Genomic DNA, 27,839 nt, shown 5'->3' with positions numbered 1-27,839 from the left:
GCATATAGAATGTAGAAGTGGAGGTTCACTAAGTAACCAAAGGAAGACATCCTTAGTTGCGACTTCTTCCATTCCAACCAATGAAACCATTGACAACATTGGATAAGCTGTGGATGGCAAGGCTACTCTCAAGTACTCTTCCATTGTTGGCACCTTTTTTTCTACAAGCCATTTTGCTTCGTCTAGATACGCTTTCACTAGCCTTTTCATCTGATCATCAAATTATCGATCTTAATTTTGACGAAATTACTGAATTTTAATATTGACAATTTTAATTAAGGTTAATTAGCGTTATCAAGTGACACTGATATTAAATACTCCCTTCTATTCACTTTAATTACAACATTAGTTGAATATATGTGAGTAGTATTTTAATAAAAACTGCTGAAAATTAACATAATCCAACTTACCGCTTCTTTTGCATAGCATATTGCAAAAGACCGTCCTCTTTTGACCATTTCTTCCTCCATTTCGCTATAAATTTCAAGAACTGCTTGATAAATTGTCTTCATATACTCCGGGAATTCATCCATAACATGAATATCCCACCTAATTTGGAGTACTCGTTAATTTGTTAATGTTCAATATAACTCTTATAAAACCATAGAACAATAATGTTTTTTTTTTTTAACAAAGACAATTGAATTATTATATTGTGAAATCAACGATCTCTCGTCTATAGACTCATTATTATGTGGCTATGCTAAATTTTGTTCCCAAAATTACGTATTGTACCTCTCGAAAGCTTGTGTGAGACGTTCTAGCTCTTCATATGTACCATACACATCATAGGTATCATCAAGAACTGATACCAAAGCGATGACTTTGACAGCAAACTTACGGGCCAAGGCATATTGAGGCTCATAATAAACTCCAAGTATCCAAAAGTAACACTCTGTTATTCTATCACGAGCATATGGCAACTTATTTTTCACATCAAGGTCTTTCCACCACCTACATGTTCAAAATCAATGAGCTAACGCTAAGATAGGTAAATAATCGTACAGATTGATGCTTAGGTTGTAACTATCTAGAATATATAGATCCGTAATTCCGTATAATTCTTGTACGATGTATATAGATTTTATACTTTTAAGTGTATTAATTATAAATATTCAATTGTCGACTCATTAATTTATCTTACATGTCTCATTCTTATATTTTGATTTTAGAGAAAAAGAAATTAAAACATAAAACTAATAAAAAGAGTTGGTGACCAGGAGTGCCGTAAGGTGCTGTTCCCTCTGTTAAGGATATTCATGCTATATCCAGTCAACCAAATGCTAGCACAAATCATGGAGAATAAAATCGTTTATTATGCACATATTAGTCAACAGCTAGTTTATTTGTTACCTTGTATATCTCCTAATTTTAGGGAGTATATTATTCCCTTCCTTAGTCTTAGCTTCCAATATCTTCTTCCTTGTATAAATACACATGTAATTGTCACTGTTAATATGCAATACATAATACAACCCTATTCTATATCTTACATGGTATCACGAGCCACGATCCTAACCTTCATCATCCTCATTGTATCACACATGGTACCCATGACAGCAACCACCAACACCCTTATTCCTAATGCCGACGAACCAACCAAACCACTTCTCTCCCTCTCCTTTCCCAACTGCATCAAACTCACACCCTTCACATATCGCTCATGGCAATTCCAAATCACCCGACTCCTTTGAGGATACGGCCTATACTCGTTCCTTGATGGCACAAATCCACCTCCACCACCCACGATCACCCCCACTGCCACCGACGCAACCCCAAAACCCAAACCAACAACAAACCCCGCATATATCACTTGGTTCAAACAAGACAATCTTATACTCGGTGCACTCGCTGGTACGCTCCACGATTCCGTCTCACCTATCATACTTGATGCCAACACGTCTCGTGAAGCGTGGCAAACCCTAGCCCGTACTTATGCCAACCCTTCTCGGGGTCACATCCTTCAATTGAAGGATCGACTTCGAAACATAACCCAAGGTGACACCTCCATCACTGACTACATGCTTAACATCAAAACCATCACTGCCCAACTAGCACATCTCGAGAAACCGATGGATGATGAAGACATCACCTCACAAATCATCCAAGGTTTGCCTGAGAACCTCTACAAATCGGTCATCGATGCTGTTCGCGCACGTGACACTCCAATCACGTTTGATGATCTTCACGAGAAATTAATACAACATGAACTACTTGTCAAACGAGACACCAACACCAATACCACCACTTTTTCTCCGTCTGCTCACGCAGCCATGTCCCGACCTCCTCACTCCCAATATAACAACCGCCACACCTACCACAACAACAATCAGCGCCACCACTCCAACTCTTACTCGTCTCAACCCAACACCTACCAAACCCGCCAATTCGAGCAATTCGAATTCCAACTCCACCTCCAACAACCCTTTTCGTGGACGATGTCAATATTGTCGCACCACGGGACATGTTATTCGTGACCGTCCCGATTTTAAGAGGGATTATCCGAATGTTGTCTTCCCTCCACCACCACCTCGCCAAAACAGGCCATATGCCCACACAGCCACCACCCAAAATACCTCGACAGAATCCTATCTAATCGATAGCGGCGCGTCTCACCACATTGCCAAGGACCTCGAAACCCTATCCCTTCATGCTCCCGACGATGGTCCAGATTACCTCGTCATTGGCGACGAGTCTGCCCTACCCATCACTCACCATGGTTCTTTCACTATCCCTTCTTCTTCTCGATCACTCTCATTTAATAATGTCTTAGTTGTACCCTCTATTTCGCGTAATCTTTTTTCCGTTTCTCAATTTTGCTATGACAACAATGCTACTGCTGTTTTCTTACCCTCTTCGTTTTGTTTTAAGGACCGCACCACGGGTGAGATTCTCCTTCAAGGACCGTTTCTCGATGGCGTCTACCAATGGCATCCTTATCTCTCTCAACCACAAGCCTTTCACTCAAAACCCTCGTCAACCAGTAGTCTATGGCACGCCAGATTAGGTCACCCATCCACTGCCACTTTGAATTTTTTAAATTCTCTTTATAATTTTCGTATCTCATCTTTTGATTATTGTAACTCGTGTCTTATTAATAAAAGTCACAAACTTCCGTTCACTGTCTCGACTCTTAAATCCACTGCACCGCTAGACCTAATTTATTCCGATGTTTGAACCGCTCCTATCGTGTCAAATGAGTCCTACAAATACTATGTCTTATTTGTTGATCATTACACTCATTACTTTTGGCTTTATCCAATTAAAAACAAATCAGACACCTACAATACGTTCCATCGCTTCAAAGCAATTGTCGAAAAATATTTTCAAAAACCTATTCGAAAATTCTACTCAGACGATGGTGGGGAATATATCAAATTAACTCCCAACCTCCTTGATGACGGGATAACTCACCTTACTTCCCCACCTCACACACCCGAGCACAATGGGTTTGCCGAGAGACGCCATCGCCATGTCGTAGAAACGGGTCTTGCCCTTCTCACCCATGCGAAAATGCCAACCAGTGTCTGGCCTTACGCCTTTGCGACAGCTACTTATCTTATAAACCGACTGCCCACACCCACCCTTCAAAACAAAAACCCGTATAGTCTCTTATTTGGTCAAGAACCGAATTATAACAAACTTCGTCCATTTGGGTGCATATGCTATCCTTGGCTCCGTCCTTATGTCCGTCACAAAATTGAACCCAAATCCACTCCATGCGTTTTTGTTGGCTACTCTAACACCCAAAGTGCCTATCTATGTTATGACCCCTCCACAAAAAAGGTGTACACTTCGCGTCATGTTCGGTTTGTCGAACATGAATTTCCCTTCCTCTCACTCTCCAGACTACCTCCCTCACCACCTCACTCACCTGACCAATGGTGCAACCTAACCATTCCCATTCTCGACCTCACTCCACCTAGCTCCCAGCCTACCCCAACACCTACTCCCCAGCCTACCCCAACACCCACTACACTTATCCATGCCTCCTCCTCGCAAACCAACACCACGCCCACCTCCCCCACTTCAACACCTACTCACACATCTATACCCACTGCCTCCACCATTCCCTCCTCCACCACGGCTTCCCCATCACCACCTCCACCACCCCCGCCACCACCACCTCGTGTCATCACTCGCCTATCCAATAACATTGTTAAGCCCAACTCCAAGTACGCTAAAACCGCCACTGTTCCCTCACCTCATATAACACCCACCACCACAAAACAAGCTCTCATTGACCCACGATGGCGCGCTGCAATGCTCGATGAACATAATGCGCTCCTTCGTAACCAAACATGGTCTCTTGTCCCTCGTACCCAAGCCCGAAATATAGTCGGCTGCAAGTGGGTTTACCGTGTAAAATACAACCCGGATGGTACCTTAAAACAACATAAAGCGAGACTCGTTGCTAAAGGCTTTCATCAACGCCCCGGCATCGACTACTCGGAAACCTTCAGTCCAGTTATAAAACCCGCCACAATTCGTCTTGTTCTCTCCTTAGCCGTGGCACAACAATGGCATCTCCACCAAATTGATGTCAACAACGCCTTCTTACAAGGTCATCTCACTGATTCGGTTTACATGGAACAACCTCCCGAATTTGTAGAAACCGATAAACCCGATCATGTTTGTAATCTTCATAAGGCAATTTATGGCCTCAAACAAGCACCACGAGCTTGGTATACTGAGCTCAAAACGTACCTGCTCTCACTTGGCTTTCGAAATTCGGTCTTTGACCCATCCCTTTTCATACTACGGTCATCCACCACCACCCTATTTGTACTAGTATATGTTGACGACATTGTCGTCACCGGTCCGAACCCATCTCATATCCGCCAATTCATCGACCAAATTTCGCAAAAATTCTCACTAAAGGACCTTGGTCCCCTTTCCTTTTTCCTTGGCATCGAAGTTACCCCAACCAAGCACGGTCTTCAGCTCAACCAAACAAAATACATCTCCGACCTCCTACACAAATTCAATATGCACATAAGCACCCCTGCATCGACACCAATGATCACTCATCCGCCCTTGGTTAAGGAACCACATCAACCAAACGAAAACATCACTGAATATCGAGTCATTGTTAGAAGTCTACAGTATCTCTCCCTCACACGACCCGACATTGCCTTTTCCATCAACAAACTCGCACAATTCCTCACTCATCCCACCTCTTCTCATTGGATGGCTCTCAAACGGCTCCTTCGATATCTAAATGGCACACTCCATCTCGGTGTGCACCTCAACAAGTCCACCCCACTCACCCTCCATGCCTACTGTGATACGGATTGGGCGGGAGATCCCGCTGACTACGTCTCCACAACCGGCTATCTAGTGTATCTTGGCACCAATCCCATCTCATGGTCCTCCAAAAAGCAACGCGCATTATCACAATCCTCAACCGAAGCTGAGTTCCGAGCTGTTGCTGCCACGACAACCGAAGTCCTTTGGCTCGTTTCTATCCTCTCTGAACTCGGTTACACTTACTCGACCTCCCCCTCTATATATTGTGATAACCTCTCCGCCACTCACTACTCTGTCAATCCGGTATTTCATTCTAGGATGAAGCACCTTGCTCTCTCCTTCCACTTTGTCAACGAACAAGTTCGGACCGGTGCAATTCGTGTTCAACATATTAATGGTTCCGATCAGCTCGCCGACACACTCACAAAACCGTTACACAAACCCCGTTTTCTCGAGCTTTCTTCCAAGATTGGACTCCGTCTACGACCGTCCATCTTGCGCGGGAGTGTTAAGGATATTCATGCTATATCCAGTCAACCAAATGCTAGCACAAATCATGGAGAATAAAATCGTTTATTATGCACATATTAGTCAACAGCTAGTTTATTTGTTACCTTGTATATCTCCTAATTTTAGGGAGTATATTATTCCCTTCCTTAGTCTTAGCTTCTAGTATCTTCTTCCTTGTATAAATACACATGTAATTGTCAACAACCCTATTCTATATCTTACACCCTCGACATTGAGGTCCCGGGTTCGATACCCTAGACGGGAGCACTGAGGTATTGCACGGTGGCCCTATGGGTCTGTTGAACGAGGTGCCGGCTTTCCGTGTTGTCGCGTATCCTCAAGGTTTGGGCTTTCCGGACTCTCCCTATGATCTCTGGTGTAATGACACTCGCCATAGTTCTAATTAGGCGGATCCAATAAGGTTTGAAAGGAAGCCATTTTCCTTGCTTGCAAAAAAAAAAAAAAAAAAAAAAAAAAAAAAAAAAAAAGTTGACGAATGTCTTGAGATGTGTATTTTGGAGGAAACTTTTTAACGTGAATTAATCTCTAAGTATATAGGGAATGTTTAATCATATTAATATTTTCGTAGTAAGTAATAACTTAGACCGAGTTTTATTATTGTGTTATTTGTGCACTTAGTTTAATCGACCAATATTATTAGTTTTTCTTTTTGACATATATCACATTTGGAATAATATATGCGTTTATTTTAACAAAAAACAATACCTATTTGGCAAATTCAAAGAAAAACTATACCAAAGTATTTATACGTTTTTATATGAAATTATAAATTTCAACATCACAAGTTTAATTTCTAAACTTTACATGTTTATATTAGATGAAACTAAAGATTAAATAGATTATAAAATTATAAACTTTTACTGGTGAAGTCGTCATCCCTTTCATTGTAATTTGCTTTCATTTGTTTTTGAATGAAATGATAACTTTTTATTTATTTTTTTGATGACGAGGGGGTTGAATTCCCCCGGGTCCATGTATTCCCGCACCACTACATCGACCATGTAAGCCACCTCTTTGGGGGCTGCAGTGGTCAAGTGATCATCACTCCAGCTAGTAGTCGAACCCGGAACCAATGTTATTAGGATCGAGATCCTACTTTGGATCGATGAGCTTCCTAGGATCGAATCGGTAGGATCGGATCGTAAAATCGTAAGATCCTACAAATTAACGAAAATACATAATGTGTTATCAAAATATATTAAAATCTCGTGCTTAAATCTCAAAACACTATTATTTTAGCATGTGCCTACTAATTATTCTCGTTTACAGTAGATTTCTATCTTAAAAGTCATGTCTAAAAGTTTAGTAACTAGAAAAATTGAAATGTTAATAATTTAGAATTGGGGAGAAAAAGGATTACGCATCTGAGGTAGTACCTCACACCTTGAAATTTTTGAACATATACACATTTTTTCTGAGCATATTACCATTTATAAATATAGTTTTTGAGCAATATTATATTTTTTTAGTGTAATGTTTTAATAAATGTGCTCAAATACTTTATAGTAAAGCAAAACTCAAAAACTTTAAAATAAAACTCAAAAAATAAACAATAAGAGGTACTACCTCATATGTATAGTCTATGAACTGAGAATCGGGTCGTATAATCGTAGGATCGAGTTAAGATTCTACTTTAAAAAAAATTGACATAAGTTGAATCGTAAGATCCTACAAAATTAAGATCCTACCTAAGATCGGGATCGGTCACCACTTTTTGGATCGTAGAATCGTAAGATCCTACGATCCGGATCCGGCTACCACTGGACTAACACCACTTGGTCAAATGATAACTTTTTGAAAAAAAAAAAAATTGTAAATGACAAACAATACTTACTTTGTAATAATACTAAGCTCCTCTTGATGTTGCAATTGCAGCAAGTTGAAGTCTAACTTTGCAAACTTGAGAAGAACTTGGTTGTGAAGCTCAATTTCTTGGTAAATGGAAATGTATTTTCTTCCTCCTACTCTTGGAAGACATTTTTGAACCGGCCACCGCAACGTGTGTGATACACGCGCCGCTAGAGAGGGTCTAAGAGAGGGTAACTTGAGCTCAAGGGTATTCTTAGTAAACGCAAGGGCTTTATCCAATATGAGTTCGCCTCGCAACCTGAGGTGTGTTGCTTCGTATAGGCATAACATCCCTTCTACATCCTCAGTAACGAAGTCCTTAAATCCATCTTTGTTGCCCCTAAATTTATTGAAAATACCTGCCAAGCATAGCATAGTCGTGCTTCTAGTTAGAATAATCTGCGGGGCAAAAACTTTGGGACCGCAAGTAGGTAGATTCGTAGCACCGAAATGAATACGGAAAACGAATACGGACACAGACACATACACAAATAGAATGAACATGTGATACGGTATCATATATAATGTTGGTCACGGGACACATTTTTAAATTTAACAAAATACCCTCCGTATATTTTGTAGTTATAAAATTACAAGAATTTGTGTTGTTAATTTGTTATAGTCATATTACTCGTATAAATTTGTTCTCTTTTGCGCTTACCTTCAAGTCTCTCCAATAACATACGTGTCAGTTTTTTTCATATTGATTTTTTTTCTTCAAATAGCTTAATTTGCATATATTAAAAATATAGGGTTATTTAACAGGATAAATCCAACCTATGCCTCCCCTTCTCAAACTGCTCTAACCTATGTTTTATCCCATATTAATCTCATCTTTGCACTCATTTTTCTCGTATTACACTATTGGAAGGGCAACCTGCTGAACAGGTTACCCTCTACCCTTACTCATCTTTTTTTCTTTTTCTATTTTTGCAATTAGTTCATCTTCATCAATCAGTTCAATTAAACAACAACAAATTACCAATACACAGATCCCCTTTTCAATTAACCTACGACCAAATTGATCATCATCAATGTCATGCTGTATCGATCATCACCTCATTAAAACACTGAAAACCCCAATTCAAAAACCCGGTACTCGGAAACACCATTGATAAATTAAATGAAATGGAATAAAAAAAAAAGGAAACCATAATTATTATGCGAATGCCGAACATCAAAGATCTTCAGTTTATTATCAGTTGCATCCAATTCATTCCCTTTATAAGTAACCATCCAGCCTTGTTTCCGAGCCCCACCATCCAAATCATTGAACTCAATCTTATCATATAGATTGAACTCAATCTTATCATATAGATCCTTAGTAGTAATATCCACAACGACGGCAACTGAAGAGGCGTTGGAGGATACGAGGGGGTTTAATTCCTGAGAGCGGGTTTTCGGAGGCGGGTGGTGGAGCGAATTGAAGGGGAGTTAAAGTAATCAGTTAAAGTAACAAGAAGAAAGGGGAAGAAGGTTAGTGGAGGGAGAAGAAGAATTAACCTTAAAATTAAGAAAGAAACAGGTTGATTAATAACTTCACCTGTTATAACAGGTAAAATTTAGGTGTGGTCTAATACGAGAAAAATGAGTGACAAGATGAGATTAATATGAGATAAAACGTAGGTTGGGGTAATTTGAGAAGGGGAGACATAGGTTGGATTAATCCCGTTAAATAACCCAAAAATATATAGCGATTTTCTCACTTATTTCCCTCTAAGGTGTATCCCTCCTTTTTTGCTTTAAAACTTTGACCGATTATAACTCTTGGCTACAAATTTAGAAATTGGTATTTTTTTTCACATTGACCGTAGCTACGAATTCAAAAAACGATGATTTTTTTTTTTCAAATTCAAGGCCTTTATAAGATATTTAGAATGAAAAAAATTACCGTTTTCTGAACTCATATACAAAAGTTATCGCGGGTCAATAGTGGCGGCTCTAGGACTTGAACAAAAGGGGTGCGGAAATTTTACAAAATCAAAAGACTTTTAGTACGTGGCGGCGAAATCAATATTAATATAATAAAATTTCATACATTTCACATACATATTTCTTAAAGGATGTCTTTTTTAAAGGAATTTTTAATACGAGACTCTCAGACCGACGCAAAATTAGAATACGGAAAAAACATTTATTATATACCAAACAAATTATTCTTTTTGGTAATTTTTTAATAATGATTGACATATTTATCAAGAATTTTATAATTACAATACTAAGACTACTTGTTATATTAGGGAGAGAGTATTTAATTGTTTATTAGGCCTATTTTGTACAATAATAGGTCAAAAATAATTAAAAGGAAAAATAAGCAGAAATTGTTGGTTGTTGTAATCGAACCCACGACCTCTAGATTAGGGAGAGAATAAATGCTTCTTACTACTGAACCAGACAAACAACAATAAAATATATTGCACTATAATTTATTTATTTCTGACTTAGGGGGTGTCCCCCCCAAGAACCGCCCCTGCGGGTCAACGTTTTTGTGCAAAAAAAAGGAGTGATACACCTTAGAAAATAAAAAAAGTTGAGGGGTACAAATAGAATCCCAAACATATATTATTAGAATATTTAAATATTGATTAAATTTCAACCATCACCTTAAACTTTTGGTTGAGATGGTCTTCTCAACATGGTATCAGAGCTAGGTGACCGAGGGGTCACATTCAAATCCTGAGAGCCCTCTATATCTTACAAGTGAGTTTCAGCACGAGGTATGAAGGAGTTTGTGCACTAACCAACTCTTCATGTCTAAAAGACATTTGAGTGAGGAGACGTATTAAGATAATAAAATATTGATTAGACCTCTATTTATGATGTTCGATTTCGTATTATTTGGGGCCTTAGTGTGAATTTCCGAACCGGCCTCTCAGATTTATTTAAACAACGCTACTCACATAACATAACTTGATATCTATACTATCTAATTAAAAGGCTACCTTAACACATTCAATTTTATTACACATCACCTTAACACATTCAATTTTATCCCACATACGATTTGTACACCTCATTAATTTATATCATTTTTGAATATGGAATAATAATTAAATCTATACAATATAGTTAAAAGGCTAACTAAAACATTCAAATTTATTCCAAGTGACATTCTTATAATTAATTTTATTTATTATTTGATTACATAATGACCATAATTAAAAATTTAGAATAACAAAAAACCATTTAAAATAAAAACCGCAAAATCTCTAACAGATTTTCACTCAAAATTTGATAATTTTAACCCTTGAAAAGAAAGCGAGGATTAAATATGAGAATAAATAAAGGGAGTTGACAGTCACAGTATGGTAATATTATAGAGGGTGTATATATAATTCTGATTCAATACATGGGTGTATATATAATAAACCCTACTAGCATAAACCCTAGACGATAGCCGGCCCTAATGGGCCTAATATCCTAATACCCTCCCGCAATCGTAAAAGCATTACATAGTACGAACTTTACGATTGGAGAAATACAAAGAAAAAAGTATAAAAAGAAAAAAAATGAAATCTTCAATCTTCATCTTCTTCGATCTACAATAATCTTCTTCGTCTTCAAATGTAGGTAAGAAACGAGTATAGACTCGTTAAAATTTCTTCGAACAAGAATGTTAAGTTTTTCGAACTTGTCGAATATGAGTTAATTTGAAGGAACACTAATCGAACCTAACAAATATCAATAAAACGGAAAATTATCCGTCAATTTCAAGTTATGGAGAACGTTAATTTTTTCGAACGCCAAATAGATTTGGACCACCATCATGATAATTATAAGTACGTAACTCGCCGATCAGTTTTATACCACCTTAAACGAATTTGAAGATTTTTAATCAAAATTCAAAAGAAATTATTTTTGGAATCTTTCGATGCCATTATCAGGGATTGAGGGGTACTCTCATGATAACCAATCGGCTAAAATCAAGATAAGAAGAAGACACAAGGTGTCGTACACAATTATGGGATTTTTTTTAAGCTAAACGAATATCCCGCCGGTGAGCGCCATAACTTTTTGCTCACAGGCAAAAATGCGGAAGCGATTTTCTAGAGTCCTCAAGAAAGAGACTCTGATACCATGATAAGATTATAGAGTGGAGAGAATCACATAAGGAAATATTATTATTGATGATCTATCTAATTCTGATTCAATACATGAGTGTTATATATATATATATGTCTCTCTCTCTCTCTCTCTCTCTCTCTCTCTCTCTCTCTCTCTCTCTCTCTCTCTCTATATATATATATATATATATATATATATATATATATAGTGTTGAGATCATATAAGCCTCCCTCCTAAGTGTGAGTCAATAAGTCTTCTTGAGGACCATTAGATAAGGGAGATAGAAGGTTGAGATTGAAGCAAAAAAAAAGAGGGGATTATAGGGTAATTAAGCACTCTCTCTCACTACCCTTACTAATCCATATTAACTAAATACTAATCCACTATATATAATTTATTCTCCTACCTAATTATCTCTCATCTCACACAATTCACACATTTCTCTCATCCCTCTCTAAAAAAAACTCAATAAATCAAAAATAAAACCCAAAAAAATCAAAATTCAAAAATCCCTTCCTCACCCCCTACAACCACCATCCCACCGACTCTCACCCCGACGAACGCCACCACTGCCACCGTCACCCTCTCCTTCCTTGCCGCCTCTCCTCCTACCATCCCCGACAACAACTCACCGCCACGACCACCGACTACTCCTTCCTCCCACGACCACCCGATCCCACGCTGCCACCAATCACTCACCCGTCCACCAACACGCCCAGATCTGGTCTCCTCTTCAACCCCACCCTTCCACCACCATCGACCTCCAACCACCACATGACGACAGCCTCTCCCCTCTTCTCCAACCCCCAAAACTTGCCACCACCACTAAAACCACCCTCAACAACTCACCCACGCCTACCTCCTCCTCGCCATTTACGATCTCCCTCCTCCTCTCCTCCACCAACACAGCCACCTGCCTAGCCCCACCAAACTCGACGGCCACCTCCTCCTCTCCTCCTTTGTTGCTTCTTTTCTTTTTTCTCTTTTTATTTTCAGATCTTATTTTTTTTATTTTATTTTTCCAGATTTGAAACCATTGTTGGCGGGAAGGACGTGGTGAGGGTGCTGCGTAGCTGGTAGGTTGGTGGCGGGTTGTGGTTGGGTGGTGTTGTTGTCGCGGGGTGGGGGCTGCCATGGTGGAGGTGGTGGTAGTCGTGGGGGTGAGGGCTGTCGTGGTAGTGGTGAGTGAGGTGGTTGGTGGTGGTGGTGGTGTCTTTTTCTTTTTTTTTAATCGTTTTTTGTTTTTTTCAGAAATTTTAGTCTTCTTTGTTGTTATTTGTTCTCATTTTCACTCTTTTTTTGTTCTTCTCATTTTATTGTGTTTTGTTCTTCACATTTTCACCTTTTTTTTTGTTTTTTCAGAATTTTGTTTTGCTCATCTCATTTTTTGTTCTCATTTTATCGTCTTGTTATTTTTTTTAGACCTAGATCTATTAAAATTATAATTATCTTTATTAAAGTTACATTTTTTTCTATTAAAATTACACATTTCTCAATTAAAATTACACTTATATCTATTAAAGTTAAAGTTATACTTATTTCTATTAAAATTATACTTTTCTCTATTAAAATTACACTTATATCTATTAAAGTTAAAATTACACTTATTTCTATTAAAATTACACATTTCTCTATTAAAATTACACTTAGCTCTTTTAAAGTTAAAATTACACTTATTTCTATTAAAATTACACTTTTCTCTATTAAAATTACACATTTCTCTATTAAAATTACACTTCTCTTTTAAAGTTAAAGTTACAACTATTTCTATTAAAATTACATTTATTTCTATTAAAATTACACATTTCTCTATTAAAATTACATTTATCCCTATTAAAGTTAAAGTTACACTTTTTTCTATTAGAATTACACTTTTTTCTATTAAAATTACAAATTTCTCTATTAAAGTTACAGCTATCTCTATTAAAGTTACATTTTTCTCTAATAAAGTTACACTTATATCTATTAAAGTTACACTCTCAAGGACTACAGTTTTACTCTCAATGGACACATGTTACATGTTTAATATGGACAAAAGTTACAGTCTCAATGGACTAAAGTTACACTCTCAATGGACTGAAATTACACTTTAATGGACTAAAGTTACACTTTTAGTATGGACTAAAGATACACTCTCAATGGACTAAAAATACACTTTAATGGACTAAAATTACACTTTAATGGATTAAAATTACACTTTAATGGACTAAAATTACACTTTTAAAAGAATAAAGTTACACTTATAAGTCACTCAATTCACAATGAGTTGTGTTAAAATTGGAAAAATTCAAAATAATATTTGTCGAAAAAACTGACTTACACTCGTAAAACGCAAAATATATTGTAAATTTGCTTCAAATTTTCAAATTTCAAAATAAAATCCGTCAAACCGCAATTTTTTTGTTAAAATTACACTTTTTCCGTTGAAATTACACTTTTAAAACAGTGAAAGTGTAGTAACATTTGTATAAAGTTTCAGTCCAAAAAAAAAAATTATGCTCAAAATTTTTTTTTTTTTGTGTATAATTAATCCATTAGTGAATGTATAATTAAAGCTAGAGAGAGAAAGTGGATTAATTAGTATATAGGAAACTCATTAGTGTTAAGTATGTTTTTTTGCTTTTAATCTCAACCATCCTTAGTGGGATATCTAAGGGATGTAGTGAGTACTTATGGACTCAAATATATAGGTGGACTCATTAGAACTTTACTCTATATATGCAGTGGAGGACGACTCCTCCAACCACCACCAACAAACCGCCAATTTTAATACAATTTGAAAAAAAAACAGATATGCAGTGGAGGACGACTCCTCCAACCACCACCACCAACCCACGCCTGCAACAACAACCGCCATACTTGACACAAATAAAAAAAAATCTGCAATGGAAGACGAGAGGACAAAGAAAGAAAGAAAGAAAGAAAGAAAGAAAGAAAGAAAGAAAGAAAGAAAGAAAGAAAGGGGAAGAGGAGCGTGGAGTGATGGCGGCAATGGAATGGTGGAGGCGGTCTGGCGGCGTCGGCGTGAGGGAGAAAGAGCGGTGGTTATGGCTTCTCAGATCTGAAAAAAAAATGGAAAAAGGAGGGAGGCGGCAGCGTGGAGGAGTCCTCCGTAGGGTTGTTGTCTGGTGCGGAGGCCTTGGAGTGGTGGTGGCGGCATGACAGCATCGGAGTGATGGGGGCAAGGTGTGGCAGCGTGGGACTGGTGGTGGCGAGGTGACCGGAGTTTAGAGAGATGTGAGAGGAAGAGAGAGAAGTAAGAGATTTTTGTGTTGTGAGGAAGTGAAATGAGAGGGTTGTGAGAGATTAGGGTTTTGTAGTATTTATATAACAGTCCTTTATTTTGCTCTAATCCTAGCCATCCATTATGTTAATCCAAAGGCTTAGATGAGGACTCAAGGACTCACCCAAATAAGGAGGACTTATAGCATCCCATATATATATATATATATATATATATATATATATATATATATATATATATATATATATATATATATATATATATATATATAGGGTTAAGATCCCATGAGAACCCTATTTACATGAGAACCATGAGAACCTCGGGTTCAGAACTATTGTACTAAAGGTTCAGAACCTTTATACAACAGGTTCAGAACTTTTGTACCAAACGTTCAGCGAGTTACAAATTTTTTCCGTAAGTTGAGAGTACATGTTAGATTCGGCACAAAACAACCTGTTGCACCTACTTATGACAGCAACTCTAAACAATTAAGCTATGCTAAACACGTAGAATTACTTTAATCTGCCTCCATTTTCCTAATTCTCCATTTTATTTGTTCCTGAACCCCTTCAATTACAGCATTAGCTACTTGATATATAAGTCTACTCGACTTTTGTTTCTGACTTTCTATAACTTTCATCAATAATAATCTGCATCTCCATTTGAGTACCCAAGTAACACACTCCCCAGGCCATGAAACCTGCAACCATTACTGCAGTAGACTAAGACACAGTCTGCTAAACACACACTCAAAGAACAGATGTTCTTGAGTCCGATGTGCTGATGTTGGTGATTCGTTTGTTCTCAAGATTACTAATTGCGATTTAGATGTTCTTGAGTCCTATGTGCGGATGTCTTGGCCTACACTGGGCTCGACGGAAGGAGGAGGGAGCAGGGGTGGTGGTTGTGGTGCGACGCGAACAGGAGATCGGCGAGAAAAGGGGAAAACAGGGGAGTATGAGGTCGTGGAGGTTGATGGGTGTGATTGGCGGGCAATGGTGAGTACCAGGTTGTTCACGACGGTGAATAGAGTTCAGTTAACGGTGTCGATTTTATGATCGATGATAATGATGAAGGCAGTTTAGCTTTTTGGGTTCTTTGTATTTGTTTTTAATGTCGATGGTGATGGTGATTTATGCGGGAAACAGTGGTCGAAGTGCAGCGAGAATAGTGGTGGTTGTGTCATAGTAGTGGCGGCGGTGTTGGGTGGCAGACTATTGCGGCGAATGGGGGTGATGGTGGTAATCGGGAATGGTGGTGATTGGTCTGGGCGTGAATGGTGGTGATAATGTAGTGTGGTACAGTCGTGGTGGTGATAAGGGAGTTTTTTTGGGTTCTGAACATTTGGTATTAAAGCTCTGAACCTTGGGTTCTCATGGTTCTTATGGGAAGGGGGTTCTCATAGGATCCTATATATATATATATATATATATATATATATATATATATATATATATATATATATATATATATATATATATATATATAGAAATTGCATCAAGTGAGTCTAGGTATCTTAGATGAGTCTAGCATTTTAATCTCAACCATTCGATTTTAAACAAATGAATGGCTGAGATTAATCCTAGCTCATACTATATAAACTTAAAAATCTAACCTAACAAAGATCATCATAACCCAATATCACTTTATCTCTCTTCCTCCCATCTCTCTCTAAATCGTCTTCTTCTCTGGATCCCCAAATTCTAGGTTTCCAATTTTCAACAATTCACGTTTAATTAATCTCATCAATTTTAGAAACTCAAGCAATAAGCAATTTTATTAGTTCAATCAATTCAGTTAATTCATGATTCTAGCAATTCGGGATTGAATCTATTCAATCGATTTAAACAACTTAATCAAACCCCGATTTAGATCTTTCAGCTGAAATCGCATTTTTCGTTCGATTACCTTCAATCGATTTCCAGGTTAGTTCTACGCTTTCTAGTTAATTTAAAAATTGTTATTGTTGATTGTTCATACTATTAATGTCGATTATATGTTGTATTCAAACTATTTAAAATGTTAGGGCTATGTCATGGTGAAACTAACAATCTTTCGTTTTCTCATGCTTTGTTGTAATTGATTTATGTGTTAATTTGCGATTTTATGGATTATTTTGTGGTATAACATCATTTTATATTATTTACCGTTTATTATTTGTGTTATAAATGTTTGTAAAAAAAATTAAGGTTTTCACATTATTAAATTCATACCTGGATTTGTTTTCGTGAAATTGCGGTAAATGTGAGGATTCAATTAGTTTTCGTAAAAAAATCAACGACACCTGTTACTGTAATAGCGTTACAGTAACATTAAAACTGCATGACAAAATTGAACTTAAAATATCCTTACAACATTGTATATTTGATGTTATGTGATTTTTTTCAATTAAATATAATGGTTTAACATTGTCATAAACTCGCAATGATGTTACTGTAATGATGTTACTGTAATGATGTTACTGTAATGATGTTACTGTAATGATGTTACTGTAATATTGTTACTGTGAAATTATCATTAATAATGGACCACCGACTTTCGCATATGGTTTATCTAGTAATTGTCGAATGTTTTGTTTTGGTTGTCAGAAGAATTGAAGAAAGAAGAAGGTTTGAGAAATCAACCAACACAAAAAAAAGGCGCACAAGGATACAATATATACAAAAAAAAAAAGCAAGACGTTGAATAATCAATCATGGAGATAGGCATGAAGAAAGCAATGTTATTGAAGTTGGAATGATAGTGGACACTTTTACCATTATTGTTGTGTTATTTGTTGTATGGTCAACAACACTTTATTGCTTTATTAGTTTATTAGATAACTTTGTACGTTCCTCCTAATTCCAATACAACCAATCCTTATTCTGCCACGTCACAACAATAGTGTTACAAAGAATATCGGTCATTAATCAAAGTTACGATTGTTCTTGTAACATCTTCGTTATATTTAATTTTTCAATGGTATATCAATATTATCAACAATGTTATTCTTTGTAAAAACATTAATTCATTAAACTAACATGACAACAATGTTACAATAATTATTATTTAGTTTGTGTATTATATCAAACGGTGTATAAAGTAGTTTAAAAATGTAATGAAAAAGTTGTATGTTTCGTATTTTAAAAGTGACAATGTTACTGTAACATTGATACAGTAATTGTGTTACTGTAACATCATTCATTCATAAAAATAATACGGATACAGTGTTAAAAGACCAAACTTTAATTACTTCAATAATAAAAAATCAAGTGAAAACAGACTAGCCCAGTTGATCCACTAAAATGATTTGCAATATCACATCGTATTAATGTGAAAAGTTTACAAGAAGTATACATCATAATCACACATCAAAATATGACAATAATGTTAATAGCCTCAACTAGGATTTCAACTTCATTAACGTTGCCTTCTTCACACCTATCTTCATGACCGATTAGCCAGAGTCTTACTCCATTTTGTATATATCTTCTCTTTGCGCGCCTTTTTTGTATCGGTTGATTTCTCAAACTTTCTTCTTCAAATATTCTGACATTAAAAACAAAATATTCGACTATTAATAACTAAAACTTATGCGAAGCTTGTGGTCCATCATTATTCATAATTTTACAAGAATAATATTACAAACATTATTTGTGAGTTTATGACAATTGTTATACCATCAAATTTAATGAGAAAAAACCAATAACATCAAATATACAATATTGTAACAAGATTTTTCAAGTTCGATTTACGTCATGCAAGAGTAATGTTACTGAAACGCTATTACGATAAGAAGAGTTGAGGATTTTATGAAATCGTTACGCTTCATCATGCAGAGTAATATTACGATAACGCTATTACAGTAATCAATCCCACGCAAACACAAAAGCGTACATTAATTACTCAGTTTTTATAAATCGTTAACCCTAATTTTTAGGCGAAAATTAGAACATGAAGTATCACAGAATTTAATAACTAAGAAAACAAAAACTAGAATTAATTTCTCAATTTCTATGTTCGAAAAAGTGAATATATATACAATCAATTGACAGTTTATTTATATAATTCATGATCAACAAAAGCAACATGCAAATTAAACCTAATTTTTTGGCGAAAAATCAATTAATCAGTTTGAGCAAAACATTAACCCTAAATCAATTAATAGTTTCTTCATATCATCAATAAAATCAACAACAACCACAACAACAATAACAATCATCAACAACAACAACAACAACAACTCAAATAACATAAATCACAACGAAATTTTTGTAAAAATATAACGAAAATTGAGAGCGATTTATACCTCTTCTTTATGCGATAAACCGATCTAATATAATCTTAACTAAACTTTTTTGAAGATCTTCGCTTGATTTTAATAAAAATTTCGTTTGATTTTTAATGTTTTTTGGAAAAAGAGGCGGTTGAAGGAATTAGATCGTCTGTTTTTTTGTTGAATAATTGATGACTATGGTGTTTAGAGAGAGAGAGGGGGGGAGAGAATACTTGTAGAGAGATAAAATTTATGCGAGTAATGAGACGTGAAAGAGGAAGTGTGTAGTTTTATAATTTTGCAGATTGATAGAGGGTGACGTGGAAGAATGAGGGCTGTTGGATCTTGTTGATCCAACGGTTCTTATTGATATGCTAGACTCATCTAAGATGCTAGACTCATGGGATGCTCACTCTATATATATATATATATATATATATATATATATATATATATATATATATATTGTTAAGATCAAGTAAGTCCTACCTATAAGTGTGAGTTCATAAGTCCTCATCCAATCCATTGGATGAAGAAAATGGATGGGTGAGATCAAAAGCAAAAAATGAGGATTAATAAGCTAATTTTACACTATGTCTCTCTATCCATACTAATTAATCACTACCTCCTAATTAACCACTAATTCAACTTATATACTTTTCCACTCACCCACATTCTCTCTCATTTCACACAATTTCAATACTCTTCTCCATCTAAACCCAAATCTCTCACAAACCAAATAATTCAAAACCTCCAAAAAAACCAAAATAATCCTCACCACCCACCACGACCACCACCCACCCGTAACCCACCAACCCACACCACGACCACCACGACCACCATCCACCCACCACTTCTCCTTTCCTCAACAACCCGACACCACCACCACAACACCACGACCGCCACTTCTCCTCCTGCCGCATCTCCCTCCATCTTCCTCATTCCTCGGCCTCCCTCCACCTTCCTCACGTTACAAGCTGTGCACGTTTTTTTTTTTTTAGTTCAAATCTGGTTGCTGGAGATTTTTTTTTTTTTTTTTCGACGAACTGATGTTGGGGAGTTAATGGTGGTGTCTGTCTTGTATGGGTGAGTCTCAATCTATTTTTTTTTTCTTTTTTAATTTTCTGTTTTTTTTTTAAATTATTATGGTGGTGGTTGTTTTTTGTTTTTGTTGTAGTGGTTGTTGCATGGTAGTGGCAAAAAAAAAATGACACATCTTCTTCTCTATCTCTCTTTCTAGTTCTCTCAGATCTGTTTTTTTTTTTAGTTCAGATCTGGTTGCTGGAGAGTTTTATTTATTTATTTATTTATTTTTTTCGACGAACTGATGTTGGGGAGTTAATGGTGGTGTCGTTCTTTTATTGGTGCGTCTAAATCTATTTTTTTTTTCTTTTTTAAATTTCTGTTTTTTTTTAAAAGAAATTATTATGGTGGTGGTTGTTTTTTGTTATTGTTGAGCATTTGTTGTAGTTGTCGTTGCATGGTAGTGGCAAAAAAAATGACACTTTTTTCATTAAAATGACACTTTTTTTTTATTAAAATTACACTTTTTTCTGTTAAAATTACACTTTTCTCCATTAAAATTACACTTTTTTCTTTTAAAATTACACTTTTCTCCATTAAAATTGCACTTTTTTCTGTTAAAATTACACTTTTTTCTGTTAAAATTACACTTTTTGTTGTTAGAATTACACTTTTTTCTTTTAAAATTACACTTTTCTCCATTAAAATTACACTTTTTTCTGTTAAAATTATACTTTTTTCTGCTAAAATTACACTTTATCTGCTTAAATTACACTTTTTGTTGTTGTTAGAATTACACTTTTTTCTGTTAAAATTACACTTTTCTTCATTAAAATTATACTTTTTTCTGTTAAAATTATACTTTTTTCTGCTAGAATAACACTTTTTTCGGCTAAAATTACACTTTTTCTGCTAAAATTACGCTTTTGTTGTTGTTAGAATTACATTTTTTTCTGTTAAAATTACACTTTTCTCCGCTAAATTACACTTTTTTCTGTTAAAATTATACTTTTTTCTGCTAGAATAACACTTTTTTCGGCTAAAATTACACTTTTTCTGCTAGAATTACACTTACTTCTATTGGACTAATGTTACACTCTCAATGGACTTGGTCATATTCTCATATTCTCATTGGACTAATGTTATACTCTCAATGGACTAAAATTACATTCTCAGTGGACTGAAATTATACTTTTCTGGACTGAAATTACACTTTTCTGGACTAAAATTACATTCTCCTTGACTAAAAATAACAATCTCATTGGACTGAAATTACACTTACCTGGACTAAAATAACACTTTTTGTCATTAAAATAACACTCGTAAAATGCTAAATTACAATAACTTGTGATAAAATTACAAAAATTCAAAATATTATTCGTTAAAATCACTCGGAAAATATTGAAGTTAAACTTGTAAAACGCACAATTCTCGTAAATATTCCTTAAAATTACACTTTTTGCTGTTAGAATTACACTCGTAAAATCCTAAAATGTCGAAAACTTGTCTCGAAAAAAAAATGAAAAACCGAATTATTCGTTAAAATCACTCGTAAAAGATTGAAGTTAAACTTGTAAAACGCAAAATTCTCGTAAATATTCCTTAAAATTACACTTTTTGCTGTTAGAATTACACTCGTAAAATCCTAAAATGTCGAAAACTTGTCTCGAAAAAAAAAAATTGAAAAAACCGAACCAGGAAAAATGTTAACAAAATTTTCACAAACTTTGAAGTATAAGACAAAAGGTGGTGTTAATTGTGTATGATAATGAATTAGTGAATGTATTACTAAAACTAGAGAGAGAAGTAAATTAATTAGTGTTAAGTATGTTTCTTGCTTTCAATCTCAACCTCCCACCATGCATGATCCAAGGGTTGTGGGAGGGACTTATGGACTCAAAAGATATAAGAGACTCATTTGAACTTTACTATATATATATATAGATTTGGGATCCGGTGAGAACCACCTACATAGTGGGAACCGTGAGAACTCCACCTTAAGGATTTTTTTTTCTAAAAAATAACGATATAGTTGGATTCGGCATAGAATTTTATGCCTAAATAACATATTTCTTGGTCCAAAAGGTATAAATTATTGACCGGAATCGAGACGAGAAACATTTTATTAATTTTCATGCACATACTACTCATTTTTCATGTATCTAACAATTTGCACGCACCTAGAACTCGTTTTCGTGCACCTAGAGCCTGATATTTTCATGCACCTAGTAATCATTTTCATGCATGTAACAGTTTTCACGCACCTAATATTCATTTTCGTGCATCTATAACCAATTTAGTATACCTAGTTGTCTTTTTGTACATTAAGTTTATATTTTGTTAATAAAATCAATTTTTTTTTGTTAAGCTATACAAAAAATGTGTTGGATTAAACTAAACTAAGGGTAAATGATCAATCAAAATTTTCGGAACAAGATTTGATGATGATTTAGTAAGGGTTCTCACGGTTCTCATTATCTTAGTGGTTCTCACCGGATCCCGACCCTATATATATATATATATATATATATATATATATATATATATATATATATATATATATATATATATATAGAGAAGAGATCAAGTGAGTCCACCTAATTTCATTGAGTCCCTAAGTCCTCTTTAGGGGCCATTGAAAAGATGAGATGAGGGGTTGAGATTGAAAGGAAAAAGGGAGAGATTAGTGCTAAAATTAGGGGATCAATCATAATTAATCATTTTTCCTCACTACCTTCACTAATCAAACCCTAATTTCACTATAAAACCCTTCTTTTTCCACCCACTTCTCTCTCATCTCACAATTATCCTCCCCCTCATCTCTCTAAAAACCAAAAAAAACTCAAATCCTCTCAAAAATCCAACAAAATTCAAAAACCAAATAATTCAAAAAAAAAAAATTCCCCCCTCTTCCTCACCTACCCGACCCCACGACCACCTCCACCTCCACCGCCACCTACCCACGCCCACCAACCACACCACCACCGATCCACAACACTCCCTCCCTTTTCTCCCTTTTTGGCCAGATCCGAGCTCACCACCCTCACTCACCACCAACAACATCCACAAGAACAACCACACCATTACTACCACCCCGACCACCCTCACCTTCCTCCTGTTCCGCCACGCTCCCTCTGCCATCACCACACCCTCACCTCCCTCGTCACTCCACCACCACCCCCGTACACAACCACCACACAATCGCACTACAACTTCCACCACCGTACTCTAGATCTGAAAAAAAAAAGGGATAAACCTCGACAACAACAATAACTCGCCACCACCGTGCACAACCTTCACACAACCGCACTACAACTTCCCCACCACCGCACTCCAAATCTGAAAAAAGAAGGGAGAAACCTCGACAACAACAATAACACCACCACCTTAACAACTCCGCGACAACAACACGACCACCACGTCGCCGCTGCCACGCACATTACCACGCATCACTGCCATCACCATAATCATTTCTTTTTTAAAACAAAAACTCAGAAACCACCAAATCTGGTTTCATAAGACGATATTTTTTTAAAGTTTCAGATCTCTACTTTTTTTAAAAAAAATAGAGGATAGTGGTGGTTGGTATAAATGTTGGCTGTTAATGGTGTTATCGTTTTTAAATTTTTTAAATTAGAGGATAGTGGCTGATAGTGGTAAAAATTAGAGGATAGTGGTGGTTGGTATAAATTAGAGGATAGTGGTGTTGTCGTTTTTATTTAATTGTGAAATAAATCATAGTTAAATGAGGGCCAAACAACTCTTACCAACTCCCAACATCTCTCCTCTAGTTTATTTTCTCAGTTTTTTTTGGTTTCTCTGTTTTCGCTTACTTTTTTATTTTATTTTTATTTTCATTTTTTTTTGTTTTTTAGATCTATCAAGTTACACCGTGGTGGTTTTAGATCTGCTTGTTTTTTTGTGTTCTTTTACAGTTACAATCGTTTTTCTTTAAATTTACACTTTTACTTCCTCACATTTACACTTGTAAATCAATTGAAAGCTTGTTCCTTTAATCTTTTATTAAAGTTATATTCATTTTTCAAATTTACATTCGTAGATCTCATAAATTTATAGTAGATTTTTGAAAAAAAATCGTATTATTATGATTTTTATTCTTAGATCTAAAAAATATACTCCCTCCCATTCAAAATAAACATCCCTATTTCCTTTTCCGTCTATTCACAATAACCTCCCTATTTCCTTTTTTGGAAAGTGTTTGTGTGGTCCAAATTTAATTGTATGGTGGGGTAGTGTATTTGTGTGGTTCAAATTTAATTATATGGTGGGGTAGTGTGTTTCCTTAATATTTGTGCCAAAATGAAATGGGAGGTTTATTGTGAATGGGAGGGAGTATTTATTATACTCATATTTCTTTACATTTACACTCGTATTCTTTTACATAAATTTATAGTAGATTTTTGAAAAAAAATCGTATTATTATGATTTTTATTCTTAGATCTAAAAAATATATTTATTATACTCATATTTCTTTACATTTACACTCGTATTCTTTTACATTTACACTCATATTTCTTTACATTTACACTCATTTTTCAGATTTACACTCGTATTTCTTTACATTTACACTCGTATTTCTTTACATTTACACTCGTATTTCTTTACATTTACACTCGTATTTCTTTACATTTACACTTGTATTTCTTTACATTACACTTATATTACTTTACATTTACACGCATTTCTCAGATTTACACTCGTATTTCTTTACATTTACACTCTTATTTCTTTACATTTACACGCATTTTTCAGATTTACACCCTTATTTCTTTACATTTACACTCGTATTTCTTTACATTTACACTCATATTTTTTACATTTACACTCGTATATCTTTACATTTACACTCGTTAAAATTATATAGATTTTCACTCATATTTTTTGTGGATATGAGTTGGTGGTGGAGGACGACGGTGGTGGTGTTTTTTGGTAGTCGGACTAAAGTTTACTCTTAAAGGACAAAAGTGACACTTATAAAGGACCAAAGTTACACTCAAAGGACCAATTTACTCTTAAAATACTACATTTACACTCTTAAAACATTACATTTACACTCGTAAAACATCACATTTACACTTGTAAAATGTTAAAATTATGTAAATTCAAAATTTCCGTCACAAAAAATCAAATTTACACTCTTAAAATGTTACATTTACACTCGTAAAACATCAAATTTACACTTGTAAATTGTTAAAATTATATAAATTCAAAATTTCCGTTACAAAAATCAAATTTACACTCTAAAAATGTTACATTTACACTCGTAAAACTTCACATTTACACTTGTAAAATGTTAAAATTATATAAATTCAAAATTTCCGTCACAAAAAGATCAAATTTACACTCTTAAAATGTTACATTTACACTCGTAAAACTTCACATTTACACTTGTAAAATGTTAAAATTATATAAATTCAAAATTTCCGTCACAAAAAATCAAATTTACACTCTTAAAAATGTTATATTTACACTCGTAAAACATCACATTTACACTTGTAAAATGTTAAAATTATATAAATTCAAAATTTCCGTCACAAAAAATCAAATTTACACTCTTAAAAATGTTACATTTACACTCGTAAAACATCACATTTACACTTGTAAAATGTTAAAATTATATAAATTCAAAATTTCCGTCACAAAAAATCAAATTTACACTCTTAAAATGTTACATTTACACTTGTAAAACATCACATTTACACTTGTAAAATGTTAAAATTATATTTCTGTCACATTTACACTTGTAAAACTCATACAACATTACATTTATACTTCTGAAATCTAAAACTCAAAACTGATTAATTAGGGGCTAGAGAGAGAAAGAAAAATTAATTAGTGTATAGAAATTTGATTAGTGGTAAATTTTTTTGGTAATTTTCAATCTCAACCATCCATCTCAATCCAACCATCCACATTTTTTTCCTTTTCTTTTTAAAGGCCTTTAATCAAATTCATCTCAACCTTCCATTTAGTCCATCCAATGGCCCTTAGAGGGACTTATGGACTCAATGACCCATGTTGGACTCATTAGATCTTATCTATATATATATATATATATATATATATATATATATATATAATAAACCCTACTAGCATAAACTCTCAACGATAGCCGGCCCTAATGGGCCTAATATCCTAATACAGTACGGAGTACCGTGTTATTATGTTTAATTTTCATAATGCACATCCTATTTTATCATTTGACATGTTTCCAAATAATTCGTGTTTATATATAAAGGTAATATTAACTATTAACCAAACGAGGGAAACTTCTACAAGGTTTCAAAACTAGTTGTCTTTTAAATAAGAAGTTGCTAAATCGTTCCAATCCGCGGTATTATACTCTATAATAAACAAACAAAATAATTTAATAACGTTCTAACCTTAGCTTAGACCAATTAATTCACAATTTTGCGTATAATATCCCATGACATTAAGTTTATATAGAAATTAATTCAACTACCCATTTAACTATACACTAATAAAGTATTACTCCGTATGATATAATACCAGTGTAAATCCCGTGCATAAATGCACGATTTTTTTGGTTTGGGATGTTAGAAAGCTTAGCAAATAAAGATGATAAAATTAAAGCGAATTTAAATATTTACACACTATGGATAAGAGATATGAAGTTAAAATCGAAGAATATATATTTAGAAAAGATTATATAATGAAATTTAGGGGTTGTTTGGTTGATCAAGGAACTTAATTTTCCTAGGAAAATACAATTCATGGGAATTAAGTTCCCTCATCCAATACAGGTGAATTTCGGAAAAGTGTTTGGTTGCTCATGTAAAAATTAAATTCCACAGGAACTTCCAATGACCAAGGGGGAGTAGGTAAGCAACTTCCCACATCATGTAGGCATTGGAAGTTCTGGGAAATTCTAATTCCTACCTTTTCTAAAATTTATGCCAACCAAACAACCCATGTTTTTCAAAATCATGGGATTTTCCAATGCCTATGTTTTCTAGGTGGCAACCAAACGACCCCTTATTATATAAAAGAAAAAAAGTAATGAAAGAAAGACTTATATCCATATTTAGCGAAATTTTTTTTGGAAGGAAACATTTGAGAATTTTTATTTTGTTAGAATATAGGAGGATGTGTGACATACCAGTTGAAACATTGTAGCCATGTTGCCGTAGAAGTCGAAACAAAAGGGCTAAGGTTACTAGTTCATAATGTTGGTGATTATTCTCGTCCTTAAAATGCTCGAAAACTCGTCGCAACATATCTTGAATTTCCGTCTCAAAGTGGTACGCAATCCCCAAACGCTCAACTGCATCAATAATGCTCAACTTTTCACTAAGATGTTCAATGGTGAAGTCATCTTCATGTTTGAGCATTTTTTGCACTTTTTCTTTCAGCATTTCAGCTTCCTCAAGCCATACACGAACATTCTGTCAAAAAAAAGAACAATTATCGTTAATTTACATGAATCTGGGGCGAGTATCGTATTTAGCGAATGTACCTTATTGTCACAGGCATATGTGACGAAGAAATCCCCCCAAACTGAGGGATCGTAATTTGCGGACTGACGCTGCTGCAAATTTCCTGCACTATTGTTTGATGCCGTTGCTGCCATTTTTCTTTTTC

The 27,839-nt window shown here is 35.0% G+C and overlaps 1 protein-coding gene across 1 annotated transcript; it reads right to left on the bottom strand.

Moving 5' to 3' along the window:
• Positions 1 to 722: 722 nt before the first annotated feature.
• LOC141620921 ((+)-delta-cadinene synthase isozyme C2-like) lies at positions 723 to 27,839 on the bottom strand. The gene is made up of 4 exons (XM_074437666.1): positions 27,715 to 27,839; positions 27,358 to 27,643; positions 7,616 to 7,988; positions 723 to 954 (listed from the first exon to the last, which is right to left on the bottom strand). Exons 1-4 carry the CDS (start codon positions 27,826 to 27,828, stop codon positions 723 to 725), a joined length of 1,005 nt encoding a protein of 334 aa, XP_074293767.1. The 5' UTR covers positions 27,829 to 27,839.

The sequence above is a fragment of the Silene latifolia genome, chromosome X (genome assembly GCF_048544455.1).
Source record: "Silene latifolia isolate original U9 population chromosome X, ASM4854445v1, whole genome shotgun sequence".
Classification (NCBI taxonomy): Eukaryota; Viridiplantae; Streptophyta; class Magnoliopsida; order Caryophyllales; family Caryophyllaceae; genus Silene; species Silene latifolia.
This window is presented reverse-complemented; position numbering and strand designations above follow the sequence as displayed.

Excerpts from the sequence above, each read along its gene's own strand:
- LOC141620921 (XM_074437666.1), bottom strand. The coding sequence starts at position 27,828 with ATGGCAGCAACGGCATCAAACAATAGTGCAGGAAATTTGCAGCAGCGT. Across the intron at positions 27,644-27,714 it reads CATATGCCTGTGACAATAAG|AATGTTCGTGTATGGCTTGA; the intron begins GTACATTCGCTA and ends TTTTTTTGACAG. Across the intron at positions 7,989-27,357 it reads TGGCTACAATGTTTCAACTG|GTATTTTCAATAAATTTAGG; the intron begins GTATGTCACACA and ends TATGCTTGGCAG.